The following is a 14,859-nucleotide window of genomic DNA, read 5'->3' as shown; positions in this document are numbered from 1 at the left end:
TCCATCTTATTGATATCTTTCCTGCAGAGAGGTAAGACAATTCTCCAAATTTGGCCTCATCAGTGTCTTACACAACTTCAACATAGCGTCCCAGCTCTTGTCCTCAATCCTTGATTAATGAGGGCCAGTGTGCCAAAAAGCTTCTCTTGAGTTCCACAAATGTGCTGCCTGCTTTTAGAACCACTCAGTATCAGAGCATGAGAGATCAGCGCAGACACTCCTTACTCAGAGGTGACTAATCCTGAAGAGTGTCACATACTGACAGTCATTCTTTTAAACTAATCCATTGCTCGATGCTTAAACAACCCAGTCTCCCATTGAATCTTCCCCCTCTCACCTCGGTTCCATCTGGTCTCTCTACACCACCTTCTGACCTTCTCTTATCGGAACCAGCATAGGCAGCTTTTGTCTCAGATCGCCCCCTCCACCGCCCTCCTGTGTGACTCATCTTCCTCTGTCTGACCCCTTGGCTTATCTTGCTTCTCCATCCCTTTGTCTGGCATCTGCCAATCTACAGCCTCTGTCCATCATGTTCCACCTCTGCCTGCCCAACATGGGGCCCCTGTCCCAGCCTTCCCATCCTGTCCTCTTTACACTAGCTTTGTTTAAACTGTAAGATAATAAGATACAAGAGCAGAATTAGGCCATTTTCTCCCATCAAGTCTGCTCTGCTATCAAATCGTAGCTGAGTATTTTTTCAGTAAACCCATTCTTCTGCCTTCTCCTCAGAACATTTGCCACTCTCCTCCCTTACTAATCAAGCTCTGCTGAAGAAATTTCTTCTCATCTCTGTTCTAAAGGGATATTCTTTTATTTTAGGGGTGTACCCTCTGGTCCCAGACTCTCCCACTGATGGAAAAATCTTCTCCATGTCCATTCTATCCAATCCTTTCAATCCCCTTTCATTCTTCTAATCTCCAGCGAGTGCAGGCCCAGGATCATTCTTGTAAACCTCTTCTAGACCCTCTCCAACACCAGCACATCCTTCCTCAGACATGGGGCCCAAATCTGTTCGTAATACTCCTTATGTGGCTTGGCCCATGCCTTAAAAAGCCTCAGCATTCCATCTTTGTTTTTATATTCTAGATGCTGTTATAAATTTACATATCCTTCCTCACTGTCCACTACACTAGTACATTTCATGTCACCTCAAATGTATTAATCATTTTAACTTCACTGACATCCAAATTGTCAATCTAGATGACTAACAGCAGTGGACCCAGTACTGACTCCTGTGGCTCCCCACTGGTCACAGGCCTCCAATCAGAAAAACATCTCTCCACTACTCCCCTTGGATCCCATGTGATTTAACCTTCCAGACATGAGGGACCTTGTCAAACGCCTTAGAAAAATCCATATCTACAACATCCACTTCCCTGCCCTCATCAACCTTCCTGGATAAAACATCAGACTTGTGAGGCACTGAGACCAAGGATGATGCAAATATCTCAGCAATTTCTTCCCCAGCCTCCCACAAGCAGCAAGGTTGCAATAATAATATTGCCATATCCAGAAGTATAATACACAAATACATCAAAATTCCTACTTCCTGCAGCCAAGAAGGGATGCAGGATTCACCAACAACAATACGATGTATTAATTACCCCAGTACGGAAAGCAATAAGTATAAAGGATAGTTAGATAAATAAATATTCACAGTGCAGGAAAGAAAAGTGATGTTTCAGTAAAGGTGGTCCCGGAGTAGTTAATGAGGACGTTCAAGTAAAAGGCAGTTGACCTCTCGGGCCTGAGCTCTGCCTTTTGCTTTCTGTGGATGCTGCATGACCTGCTGAGTTTCTCCTGCACTTTGTTGAAATAGTGCCACTCTTCTGCAGTAATTCAACAATTCTGCCTTCCTTCGATGTCAGTGGCTCTCCCTTGCCCTCGGTGAGGTACTAAATGAGAGCATCTGAAGAGTTTCCCTGCAGGAATGATCATCCAGTGCAATCTCCCACCTCCTGCCGGCAGACACACTACTTGTCATTTTGATAGGTGTATTTTGCACCTCTTATTAAATCTGAGCAGTATTGATTCCTGCTCCACACTGTAACATGTATTTGACACCTTTGCTCAGTTAGGAATTGTGAACGAGTTCCTTGTTTGTTTTCCAGATCTTCAGGAGAGAAGAAAACTACAGAACAAAAGGGCCTGCATGATGTGGGCTACCAGATCCGTGTGTGAGCTTTCTACTCTGGGATTCGTGTTTGACTACACTGTGCATTGATGTCCACTCTCTCCTGTGTGCATTAACCTGTTAAGAACAAAGGATGCGATTTAGTATTTCAACGTAGCAGCTAACAGTATTAAACCAACTGTAACTTTTTACATTTTTATTTAATTGTTTTCTAATCTTCAAAGAAAGGCTTTTCAGTCAAAGAACAGATACTTGGATAGAAACTGTTCGGTTTGACTGTAAACTGAGGGGTGACAATTTTTAATTAACGATCCCCAATTCCTGTGGGGATGTTACAGATCCTCATTTAGATGTTGCCGATCTCAGAGACTCTTTTTAGATCTCGAGAAGGAACAGGGAATGCTGAGCCATACTGGCAGGCAGGCGAGGCCCCCAACTTTATTACAAGTGCTCTGAGTTAGCCAATTGTAACCAGGGCTATGGTTTCATTAGCCCAGACAAGGAAAACTTAGCAAGGTTTCTAATGTTCACTGTCCAGTGGGGAATTAGTATGCCATATTTGGCATACTAAAGGAAATTTTGTGTAATATTACATTGTCCATTTCATTACATGACAACAAAAGAATCTTAAATCTTGAAGAGGCCTAATAGGGAAAGTGGATGAACTTAGGGTTAGATAAGTATAGAACAGTGGGATGTTGTAACTAGAACGGAGACATGGTTGAAAGGAGACCAGGACTGGAGCTCGATGTTCTTGGTACTGTAGTTACAGGTATAAGGGGAACAGTGGGAAGAGAGGTGAGGGGGTTGCAATATTAGTCAAATACCACAGTCATCTTTTAAGAGGAAGTTGCTGGAGAACATTCATATGGTATAAATCAGGAAATGAAAAGGAATGGTGGATACTGCAGGCTACCAGGATACACCAGGGAGATACAAGATCAAATATGTCAAGAGATTGGTGATGGTTGCAAAAATAGCAAAGTTGGTATTGTTGGTGATTTCATCTTCCCCGGCATTGGGGGGGAATTGGATGAGGTGAACTTTGTTAAATGTGTCCAAGAGAGCTTTCTCCACAATATGTGGACAGGCCAACTGGGGATGGGCAATATTAGTCCTTGCACTGGCTAGTGAAACTGGTCAGGTAACTGAGGTAGGTAGAGAACACTTTGGGGCCAGTGACCACAGTTCTAGCAGCTTTAAGATAGTTATGGAAAAAGATAACACATTAGAATCCTCAGTTGGGGCAAGGCCAATTTCATCATGGTTGAACTGGATGAAAATGTTAGTGGGGAGGGTTTGAAGAGTATGATAGGAAGGTCCAGGACAAACGTGTTTTCAATCAGGTAAAGGGCAGGAATGGCAAGGTAAAGGAACCGTGGTTAACAAGGGCGAAAGGGCAGGATCAGAGAGAACAACAGATAGAGGAGAATAAGAAAGAGTAGGAGCATGGTGAAGATGGAAATAAGCTGGCTGTGTAAGAGAAAATACAAAATTATTTTATATATAGGAAGAACAAAGATCAGGAAGGGCGTCGATGAGTAGCGCTGAAGGAGATGGGGAAGGTTGTAAATGAATATTTTGTGAATATGTTTACTGTGGAGCAGGGTAAGCAGGAGTGGGAGGTAACTAAAGATAGCCAAGGGCATGTCTGCATCAGTAGTGAAGATGTGTTAGTTGTCTTAGATTATATCAAGGGGGATAAATCTCCAGCTCAAGACCAGGTGCACGCTAGAACATTTTGGGAAGGAAGGAACAAAATTGTTGGGGCCTCTACAAAGGTTTTTAACTCCTTGCTGAAGTTCCAGAGGACTGGAGGATGGCAAATGGAGTGCCGTGGTTTAAAAAGGGTCGTAGGAATATTCCTGGTAACTACAGACCTGTTAGTCTGACATCAGAAGTAGGGAAACTGCTGGAGGGGATTCTGAGATTTGGATGGCCAAAGGAAAATTCGTGCATGGGAAATCACGTGTTTCAAACCTGATCAAAGGTGACAAAGGGTAGATGAGGGCAAGTAAGTTGATGTTATTTATATGGATTTTAGTCAAGCATTTGATAAGGTGCCACATGGAAAGTTAGGGCACATGGGATAGAAGGCCAATGAGATAACTGGATAAAAAATTGGCTCCGTGATAGGAGTCAGAGAGTGGATGTAGAGGGCCATGACCTGTGGAGTGCCTCAGGGTTCAGTACTGGGACTCTTGATTTTTGTAATATACACAAGGATATTTGTGACAAGGTAAGTAAGTATCCTGATGACTGTTCTATGGTGTAGAGTTACCTGGGTTTACATAGGATCTGGACCAGATGAGGAGCTGGCCTGAGGAATGGCAGATGCAGATTTGCTTGGAGAAGAGCTGAATTTGGGTAAAATGGAACCAGCGCAGGACCATAAAGAGCATTGTGGAGCAGAGGGACGGAGGGGTGCAGGTACAGAGTGTTTAAAAAGTAGCAGGAAAGGGAGGTGTTTGTTTAAATCTTGCCAGCGTCACGAGCTGGGGAAGGTCAGAACGAGAAGATAGTATAGAGAAATGAGTGGCTGGAGATGGTGCAGGTTCTTGGATCATTGGAACTCCTTGGGGAAGGAGTGACCTGTACAAATTGGACAGGTTGCACCTGAGCTGGAGGGGAACCAATATCCTGGCAGAGAATTTGCTAATGCCATTGGGGGGTGGTGTGTTTAAACTAGATTGGCAGGGCAGTAGGAACCAGAGGGAAGAGGAAGAGGTGGTTGGTGCACGTTGGGACGGCTGGTAGGGAGGTTGTGTGAAGGGCAGGCAGAGAGGGCAACATTGCAGCCAGTGGGACGCGTTGCAATGCAACAGGAACAGAGTCAATGTAACAAATACAGGGCTAAAGGTTTTATATTTAAATGTACGCAGCATGAGGAATAAAGGAGGTGATCGTGTAGTACGGCTACACATCGGCAGGTATGCTGTGGCCATCACGGAGTCATGGCTAAAGGATGGATGTTATTGGGAGCTGAATGTCCCACGATACACAGGGTATCGAAGACAGGCAGGTAGGCGGAGGGGGTGGTCTGGCTCTGTTGGTAAGGAACATTACATCATTGGAAAGAGGTGACATTGGATCAGAAGATATAGAATCATTGTGGGTGAGTTAAGAAATGGTGAGGGTTGGCTGTTCTCTACAGACCTCCAAACAGTGGCCGAGATGTGGAATTGCCACAGCGAAGAGAAAAGGTGTGTCGGAAGGGCAATGTTGTGGTCGTCATGGGGGATTTTAACATGCAAGTAGATTTAGAAAACCAGATTGGGGATGGATCTCAAGAGAGAGAATTTGTAGAAAGCCTACGAGACTTTTTAAGAACAGCTCGTTGACGAGCCCTCGAGGGGATTGGCTGCACTGGACTGGGTTTTGTGTAATGCACCAGAGGTGATTCGAGAGCTGGGAGTAAAGGAACCGTGAGGGGCAGTGATCACAATAGGATAAAGTTCAATTTGAGATGTAACTTGGAGAAACTAAAGTCAGATGGGTCAGTATTTCAGTGGAGTGAAGGGAATTACAGCGGCACGAGAGAATAACTGGCCAAAGTAGATGGGAAGGGGGCAGAGCAGCAGTGGGTGGAGTTTCTGTAAGAAATGGGGAAGGTGCAGGAGAAATACAGACAAAAAAGAGGAGATATTCGAATGGAAAAACGTCACCACTGTGGCTGAGGAGGGATAACGCCAACGTGAAGAATAGAGGGCGAACAAGGAAGCAGAAATGAGTGGGAAGGAGGAGGACGGGGAAACTGCAGAAAACATATAGAAGTTGACTAAGAACTCATAAGGAGGGAAAAGATGAAGTATGAAAGTGAGCAGCAAATAATGTCAAAGGTCACGTAGGGGGCTGAGTGGGAAAATGGAGGGGCAGACTTGATGGGCTGAATGGCCTATTTTGACTCTAACTATGGTTAATTAAAAGGAACCTGAGAGGCCAATGTTTCCAAACACAGAGTGGTACATCTGTGAAATGAGCAAATGATGGCGGGGGTACAATTAGGACATATGGACGGGTACACAGAGAGGGTTAGAGGGATATCAGGTAAATGGTGCAAGCTCAGATGGGCAAGTTGGTCAGCATAGGTGTTCCGCTCCATGCCTCGATCACCAGCCTCACCGCAAGATGCCCTTTCTTCAACAGGGCAATCTACAAACTGCCTGGACACACTCAGCAAATTCTGCCCTATTTAATCCCCATATGAGAATCCCACGCAGTATCAATGAAGTTAAAATAACCTACTAATTCCACATTTATCTGTGACCTCCGCCAAGGATACAATCCCATCAGAGTGACCACCTCTTTATTTCCACCTTCTACCCATCCCACCTCCCCAAATGTACTGCCATGATATTCCCCCCCCCCCCCCCCCCCCAATCATTAGTACATCTCCTCCTCTTCCCCACCCCTGTCCTGTCACACTGGAGGCATCTGTACCCCAGAACACTGAGCTGCCCATCTCTCAGTCATGCTTCTGTGGGCTATAATCTTGCTATCCCAGATATTTCTAGAACAGCCATTTCCCCAATGTTTGGTCTTGTAATCGAAGCTCTCTGATAGAATCCCATCTGGGGGTGGCCAAACCTTGGTTCGCAAGCCACATGTGGCTCTTTGACATATAATATGCAGCTCACAGAGGTCCCTATGCCTAGGCCCCGCCCACCAGCCCAAATGAGCTCCTGACACCCCAAATGACACAGGCATTCACCACGGTCAAAAGTAGTAAAATTTACCCTCAAAATTGGTCCATAAAACTTGACTATTACGCAAGTAGATACTGTACGTGTATTTTAGTAACAGTTTAAAAACTACACACACAAATAAATATTATTATGCACATGTATTTCTTAATATTTATACAAGTTTTGTAACAAAATGTGCAGGTGAGAGTAAAAACATGTATGTAATATCTTTTCCATGTCTTGCAGTTCTCAAACATCTGAAGTTATCATATGTGGCTCTTATGTTGAACAAGTTTGGCTGGCCCTGATCTAACCTTTGCAGTTACTGAGACCTTCTCAGGAACTGAAACCCCAATAAACTAGAAGCCAGTCAAAGCAGGTCCCAGGAGTCTAACCCCTGGGACAATGCCGTTTATAAATGCCAAAACTGATATGAACCAGGATCTGGTTCAATGCAGACATAAAGCACGGTAACAGGCCCTTCTGGCCCACAAGCCCATGCTGCCCAATTAACTGCCAACCCCCGGTACATTTTGAATGGTGGGAGGAGACCAGAGCCCCCAGAGGAAACCCATGCAGACACAAGGCAGAACATACAAACTCCTTACAGAGTTTGTGGATTCTTCCAGTGTTCAGCTGCTTTTCCCAGCGCAGTTCGGTCGGTGCTGGTTTGCGGAGATACTCAGGTTAACCTGAGTGGTCTGCGCAAGTTCTCTGGTGTGGAAGAGTGGAGGTCAGCTGGCCTTGTAACATCAGGGTCAGTGATGCGAGCCCAGGTACGGAGGCTGTGGAGCCATGCTGAATGATGGAGTGGATCCAGGTCTGAAACAATCACATTGAATGACAGGAGAGGTTGGAGCCCAGGTCCCAAGTTCAACTGACACATTGGACTTGTTTCTGACACACTGGTCCAAATAAACGGGTTCCTTTGCCAAGGTTTGGAGCGGACTGGTGAGATAGGCACACACATTGACTGAGGTGCCAGAGCTGCCACGTTGGGAACAATACCAGCCTGATTCAGAGGGTGTTGCACTGTCACATTGCCTGAGGTATAAAGTAGATGCTGGGATGGAAAAAAGCCCATTGGCAAAAGGGAGGCAGTGATGTGTCTCACTGAGCCTCTGGGGTGGGAAGGTTGCTGTCCATCACTGCCACCGTGAGGTGTGACGAGGCTTGAACTGAATCTGTCGCGCTGGCCACACTGATGCCAACCTGTGTTCAGTACATGCCCCCAAGGTTTCTACATTCACATGCGACGCCAGCCGAATTTTGATGAATGGATTGTATTTTCCATTTATTGGCAAAAGGGAGGCAGTGATGTGTCTCACTGAGCCTCTGGGGTGGGAAGGTTGCTGTCCATCACTGCCACCGTGAGGTGTGACGAGGCTTGAACTGAATCTGTCGCGCTGGCCACACTGATGCCAACCTGTGTTCAGTACATGCCCCCAAGGTTTCTACATTCACATGCGACGCCAGCCGAATTTTGATGAATGGATTGTATTTTCCATTTCTAATTTGTATGATTGAAGTGTACAGAATAAATACCAGACCAATGCTCTGGTGCCTTGCACTGTCCTGGAGTATGACAGACAACCTCGTGTCCTTATCAATGCAGGATTGATAAGCAGGATGGATCAGTTACAGGAAGAGGTATGGAAGGCTAGTCTGGAATGAGGTAGACTATTAATTCAGCACAGGTTAGATGGGCTGAAGGGCCTGTTTCTGTGCTGACTTGTTCTAATGATAATTCTATGCCCAGATGGAGATGAGAATAATAAGAGTTCGATCTCACAGAAAATGCAGGATATGTCTCTATTGTAGCTCATCATGTGGAGGTTACAGGCTCTGACCTACCTCCTGTCCGAATCACTAGTGTGGTCTGTAAGATGGCCATGGAAGGTTGGGCCGAAAGGTCTGTTTCCGTAACTCAGAAAATCCCTGTCAAATCAATCCCAGTGATTGTCGTTCCATTTTTAAATCAAATGCTCACTCCTTTGTCTCGTTTACTACAGGGATCCAGTGTTCAGGCTCTAAATTTTGCTTTCCTTATTCCCCAGAGTAATTTCTCTACAATGCTGCCCGTTTCTCTTGACTTATGCTCCTTTCCTGCATCAACACTCGGGTTCTCATTTGCTGGATACTAATTTGTTTTTCACGTTTTCGATTTAATATTACACCTTAATTAATACTGTCCTTAATTTGATTTGATACTGAATTCATTATGACTCTGGCTGAGTTTCTCCAGCACCATTTAGAATTTAGATTTTCACATAGTTGGGGTAATTAAGGGATACAGGGAAAAGGTGGCGCTGAGTTATGATCACCTGGGGCTAGAAGAGGATTGATGGGCCGAATAAGCCACACCCCCTGCTATCCACACTCCCACTATTCTCTGTTGATCTCTTGTATCAAGACCCTCTCCCCCCCCCCCCGGTAAAAGCACGAGGCCCCAGCGAGGATCGAACTCGCGACCCCTGGTTTACAAGACCAGTGCTCTAACCACTGAGCTATGGAGCCACACTGCTGAGCGCCGCCGCTCTCCGCCCTAACACATTCCTCCCCGCCGCTCGGTCTCGCTCTATGGCCGCTCGCTGCGCGCTCCCACGCCATTCATCCACGGGCTCCCGCATTCACCGCCACGGAGGGGGGCACCGCTGCGGCGCGGCCGCCAGAGGGCGCAGCACTACATGCCCAACAGAGGCCACACTCCTCACCGCCAGCAGAGGGGCCACCCCACCACACTCGTCTCCGCAGGGTTCCGCCGCCCGGTTCTGATGCTGACGGCTCAATGCAGCCTTCAAAACGGCCTGTGTCCATGGTATTTTTAAATGAAATGCCACAACCAGATGACAGCACCTGTGCTGCAGCGGCCTTGAGGGGTTGCAGACCAGAGAGGCGCAGTGGACTGGCTCATGGCACCCATAAAAGGAGCAGAGACCCCTCCCTCGTTTCATCGCCACTTGCTGCCATTTTTCACACCTCGATGACGGGCTCAAGCCCAAAACATCGGGTTGACCTGCTGAACTTCTCTAGCATTTTGTGGTTTTACTTTGAATGTTTTAAGGCAGGCAAAAGAGTTTTGTGTAATATTACACATTCTGTATTATTCCACACTCCCACTATTCTCTGTGGCCCCTAAACTTTTCTTCCTTAACCCATTATTACAAGGTCCCGTTTTAGTAAAAATGGGATTATCACTAAGGATAGTATAGGACAGGAGGGACTGAATGCTCACAGAAAACATTAAACATTTCACACATCACATAGAAGATAGGAGCAGGAGTAGGCCCTTCGAGCCTGCTCCGCCATTCAACGAGATCATGGCTGATCTTAAAGTTCAGTACCCCGTCCCCGCCTTCTCTCCGTAACCTTTAATACCCTTATACTGAAGAAATAGATCTAATTCCCTCTTAAATAGATTGAATGAACCTGCCTCTACTGCCCTCTGTGGCAATGAATTCCACAGATTCATCACCCGCTGGGTCAAGAAATTCCTCCTCATCTCGGTCCTAAATGGTTTGCCTATTATCCTCGAACCATGGCCCCGGGTTCTGGACTCCCCCACTATTGGAAACATCCCATCTGCATCCATTCTGTCCAGTCCTGCCAGAATTTTATAGGTCTCTATGAGATCCCCTCTCAATCTTCTAAACTCCAGCGAGTACAATCCCAATTTGCGCAATCTTTCCTCCTAAGTCATTCCTGCCATTCCAGGTATCAGCCTGGTGAATCACCTCTGCACTCCCTCCATTGCAAGAACATCCTTCCTTAGATAAGGTGACCAAAACTGCCCAGCAACAAGTGGAGGAAGTGAGGGAAGGCTTGTTCCAGATTCAATACATTTGCAGATACATTGTGATTTTGCAGGGGAGAACCGTTCTGATGCAGGAGAGGAAACAGCTGTTTGCAGCAGCTCTTGCAGCTAGACATTCTGTGGGATCAGAGCAAAGTCAGCTCTGTGAATGACTGGGCCTTTTCTGGTGGATTGACCTGTGCCAGGAAGGTCTCTTTGGAAACCAAGTGCTTCATTTTGATTGTGACTAACAGTGGAGGTCACTTGGAGAGACCAGTGCAGGGACTTGGAAGCTTTGTGAACACCACCCAGTTTGAGTCTTGCCTTCAGAAGGACCACGAGTGTTATGACCACAGCTTGTGGGGATGGACATTTCTTCAAAGAGGAGAATTTGAGAGTCTGTAGCAGCTCCAACTCCAGTCTTCCCATCAGTTCAACATTAATTCTGGGCATCAAATTTCAAAGGCCTGCGCTTCAACACTGAATTTGGAAGACTGAACTTTGAAGTAACTTTCTAGATTTTGGCCTGGACTCTAATGGTTTGGGTAACACACACAATTTAAACACTGTCTGCTTCATTGTCCATTGCTGCTCATTATATTAACGCCAGTTTAATGCCATCCTTTACAGTCTTTTACCCCAAACGTGGCGAACATGTTAAAGACATGATATAGATTGGTCTGAAAACACCAAAAACTGTATGCGTCAAATGACATAGGGTTTTGGTCCTCAACAGGGTCAGCTGGAAACAGGGGGGGGGGGGGGTGGTGAAGAGAGAGAAATGCTGTAAAACATCAGTTTGCTATAAAAGGTCCCTAAAGCTAGTCACTGATACAGAACTGCAACTAGGAAAGTGGGATTGAAGCCAATCCCCAGAATGGTATGATCCATTTAAGACAGGGATCTATGGTTCAACAGAGAATTTCCCGTGGGTCAAGGTCACCCTTGGCCGACCAGACCTCGTCCTCTGATTAGTTACCCACTTTCTCTCTCTCCCCTCTTCTTCTTCCACCCTGCACACAACCACCCCTCCCCCCCTCCCCACAAGAGTCAGGGAGTGTTTCCAGGGTGGACAATGGAAGAGGGACTTCGTATGGAACTTCCAAGGTCCCCCGAACCAGAGCTTGCAGGAATCTCGACAGATGCCAGAGCCTTTACCATGGAAAACTTTCCAGTGACTGCCTGGATTGTTTATTGCCCGTGGCCGAAGGGGCCCGTGGCCGAAGGGGCCCGTGGCCGAAGGGGCCCGTGGCCGAAGGGGCCCGTGGCCGAAGGGGCCCGTGGCCGAAGGGGCCCGTGGCCGAAGGGGCCCGTGGCCGAAGGGGCCCGTGGCCGAAGGGGCCCGTGGCCGAAGGGGCCCGTGGCCGAAGGGGCCCGTGGCCGAAGGGGCCCGTGGCCGAAGGGGCCCGTGGCCGAAGGGGCCCGTGGCCGAAGGGGCCCGTGGCCGAAGGGGCCCGTGGCCGAAGGGGCCCGTGGCCGAAGGGGCCCGTGGCCGAAGGGGCCCGTGGCCGAAGGGGCCCGTGGCCGAAGGGGCCCGTGGCCGAAGGGGCCCGTGGCCGAAGGGGCCCGTGGCCGAAGGGGCCCGTGGCCGAAGGGGCCCGTGGCCGAAGGGGCCCGTGGCCGAAGGGGCCCGTGGCCGAAGGGGCCCGTGGCCGAAGGGGCCCGTGGCCGAAGGGGCCCGTGGCCGAAGGGGCCCGTGGCCGAAGGGGCCCGTGGCCGAAGGGGCCCGTGGCCGAAGGGGCCCGTGGCCGAAGGGGCCCGTGGCCGAAGGGGCCCGTGGCCGAAGGGGCCCGTGGCCGAAGGGGCCCGTGGCCGAAGGGGCCCGTGGCCGAAGGGGCCCGTGGCCGAAGGGGCCCGTGGCCGAAGGGGCCCGTGGCCGAAGGGGCCCGTGGCCGAAGGGGCCCGTGGCCGAAGGGGCCCGTGGCCGAAGGGGCCCGTGGCCGAAGGGGCCCGTGGCCGAAGGGGCCCGTGGCCGAAGGGGCCCGTGGCCGAAGGGGCCCGTGGCCGAAGGGGCCCGTGGCCGAAGGGGCCCGTGGCCGAAGGGGCCCGTGGCCGAAGGGGCCCGTGGCCGAAGGGGCCCGTGGCCGAAGGGGCCCGTGGCCGAAGGGGCCCGTGGCCGAAGGGGCCCGTGGCCGAAGGGGCCCGTGGCCGAAGGGGCCCGTGGCCGAAGGGGCCCGTGGCCGAAGGGGCCCGTGGCCGAAGGGGCCCGTGGCCGAAGGGGCCCGTGGCCGAAGGGGCCCGTGGCCGAAGGGGCCCGTGGCCGAAGGGGCCCGTGGCCGAAGGGGCCCGTGGCCGAAGGGGCCCGTGGCCGAAGGGGCCCGTGGCCGAAGGGGCCCGTGGCCGAAGGGGCCCGTGGCCGAAGGGGCCCGTGGCCGAAGGGGCCCGTGGCCGAAGGGGCCCGTGGCCGAAGGGGCCCGTGGCCGAAGGGGCCCGTGGCCGAAGGGGCCCGTGGCCGAAGGGGCCCGTGGCCGAAGGGGCCCGTGGCCGAAGGGGCCCGTGGCCGAAGGGGCCCGTGGCCGAAGGGGCCCGTGGCCGAAGGGGCCCGTGGCCGAAGGGGCCCGTGGCCGAAGGGGCCCGTGGCCGAAGGGGCCCGTGGCCGAAGGGGCCCGTGGCCGAAGGGGCCCGTGGCCGAAGGGGCCCGTGGCCGAAGGGGCCCGTGGCCGAAGGGGCCCGTGGCCGAAGGGGCCCGTGGCCGAAGGGGCCCGTGGCCGAAGGGGCCCGTGGCCGAAGGGGCCCGTGGCCGAAGGGGCCCGTGGCCGAAGGGGCCCGTGGCCGAAGGGGCCCGTGGCCGAAGGGGCCCGTGGCCGAAGGGGCCCGTGGCCGAAGGGGCCCGTGGCCGAAGGGGCCCGTGGCCGAAGGGGCCCGTGGCCGAAGGGGCCCGTGGCCGAAGGGGCCCGTGGCCGAAGGGGCCCGTGGCCGAAGGGGCCCGTGGCCGAAGGGGCCCGTGGCCGAAGGGGCCCGTGGCCGAAGGGGCCCGTGGCCGAAGGGGCCCGTGGCCGAAGGGGCCCGTGGCCGAAGGGGCCCGTGGCCGAAGGGGCCCGTGGCCGAAGGGGCCCGTGGCCGAAGGGGCCCGTGGCCGAAGGGGCCCGTGGCCGAAGGGGCCCGTGGCCGAAGGGGCCCGTGGCCGAAGGGGCCCGTGGCCGAAGGGGCCCGTGGCCGAAGGGGCCCGTGGCCGAAGGGGCCCGTGGCCGAAGGGGCCCGTGGCCGAAGGGGCCCGTGGCCGAAGGGGCCCGTGGCCGAAGGGGCCCGTGGCCGAAGGGGCCCGTGGCCGAAGGGGCCCGTGGCCGAAGGGGCCCGTGGCCGAAGGGGCCCGTGGCCGAAGGGGCCCGTGGCCGAAGGGGCCCGTGGCCGAAGGGGCCCGTGGCCGAAGGGGCCCGTGGCCGAAGGGGCCCGTGGCCGAAGGGGCCCGTGGCCGAAGGGGCCCGTGGCCGAAGGGGCCCGTGGCCGAAGGGGCCCGTGGCCGAAGGGGCCCGTGGCCGAAGGGGCCCGTGGCCGAAGGGGCCCGTGGCCGAAGGGGCCCGTGGCCGAAGGGGCCCGTGGCCGAAGGGGCCCGTGGCCGAAGGGGCCCGTGGCCGAAGGGGCCCGTGGCCGAAGGGGCCCGTGGCCGAAGGGGCCCGTGGCCGAAGGGGCCCGTGGCCGAAGGGGCCCGTGGCCGAAGGGGCCCGTGGCCGAAGGGGCCCGTGGCCGAAGGGGCCCGTGGCCGAAGGGGCCCGTGGCCGAAGGGGCCCGTGGCCGAAGGGGCCCGTGGCCGAAGGGGCCCGTGGCCGAAGGGGCCCGTGGCCGAAGGGGCCCGTGGCCGAAGGGGCCCGTGGCCGAAGGGGCCCGTGGCCGAAGGGGCCCGTGGCCGAAGGGGCCCGTGGCCGAAGGGGCCCGTGGCCGAAGGGGCCCGTGGCCGAAGGGGCCCGTGGCCGAAGGGGCCCGTGGCCGAAGGGGCCCGTGGCCGAAGGGGCCCGTGGCCGAAGGGGCCCGTGGCCGAAGGGGCCCGTGGCCGAAGGGGCCCGTGGCCGAAGGGGCCCGTGGCCGAAGGGGCCCGTGGCCGAAGGGGCCCTGGAACATTTCAGGTGCCGGTTCAGTTGCTTCCATTTCTATTTGATATAGGGACAATGTTATTGACCATGGATCAGGAAGTTATGGATAGATTGAATCTTTTGCTCTCTGGCAGGACTGGATAACCTACCCCACCTTTTTGTCTCATCCTGCTGGAAGTATGGTGGGTCAAAATGTACACAAAATCCTTTTGAAGAAAG

General features: G+C 52.8%; 2 protein-coding genes and 1 non-coding gene across 10 annotated transcripts in view; 1 reads left to right on the top strand and 2 right to left on the bottom strand.

The window, feature by feature from the left end:
• vash1 (vasohibin 1) overlaps positions 1-5,395 on the top strand; it is a 32,339-nt gene extending 26,944 nt beyond the window's left edge. For all 6 annotated transcript variants that reach the window (XM_069915838.1, XM_069915833.1, XM_069915836.1 and 3 more), the window contains one exon: positions 2,112-5,395. In XM_069915838.1, the coding sequence (XP_069771939.1) occupies positions 2,112-2,181 (70 nt within the window). In that variant the 3' untranslated portion in view covers positions 2,182-5,395. The remainder of the gene's footprint in view (positions 1-2,111) is intronic.
• Positions 1-14,859, bottom strand: part of gskip (gsk3b interacting protein) — a 34,470-nt gene that overhangs the window by 8,633 nt on the left and 10,978 nt on the right. For 2 of the 3 annotated variants that reach the window (XR_011351023.1, XR_011351025.1), the window contains exon 4: positions 1,662-2,251. The exons of the other annotated variant lie outside the window; for it this stretch is intronic. The gene's annotated coding sequence lies outside the window, so the exon portion shown is untranslated. Of the gene's footprint in view, positions 1-1,661; positions 2,252-14,859 lie in introns of those variants that run through there. 3 annotated transcript variants of the gene reach the window in all.
• On the bottom strand, positions 9,264-9,336 carry trnat-ugu (transfer RNA threonine (anticodon UGU)). Its single transcript has one exon. It is a non-coding gene; the product is annotated as a tRNA-Thr (tRNA).

The sequence above is a fragment of the Narcine bancroftii genome, chromosome 2 (genome assembly GCF_036971445.1).
Source record: "Narcine bancroftii isolate sNarBan1 chromosome 2, sNarBan1.hap1, whole genome shotgun sequence".
NCBI lineage: Eukaryota > Metazoa > Chordata > Chondrichthyes > Torpediniformes > Narcinidae > Narcine > Narcine bancroftii.
The sequence above is the reverse complement of the archived record's forward strand: the minus strand, read 5'-3'. Positions and strand labels throughout refer to the sequence as shown.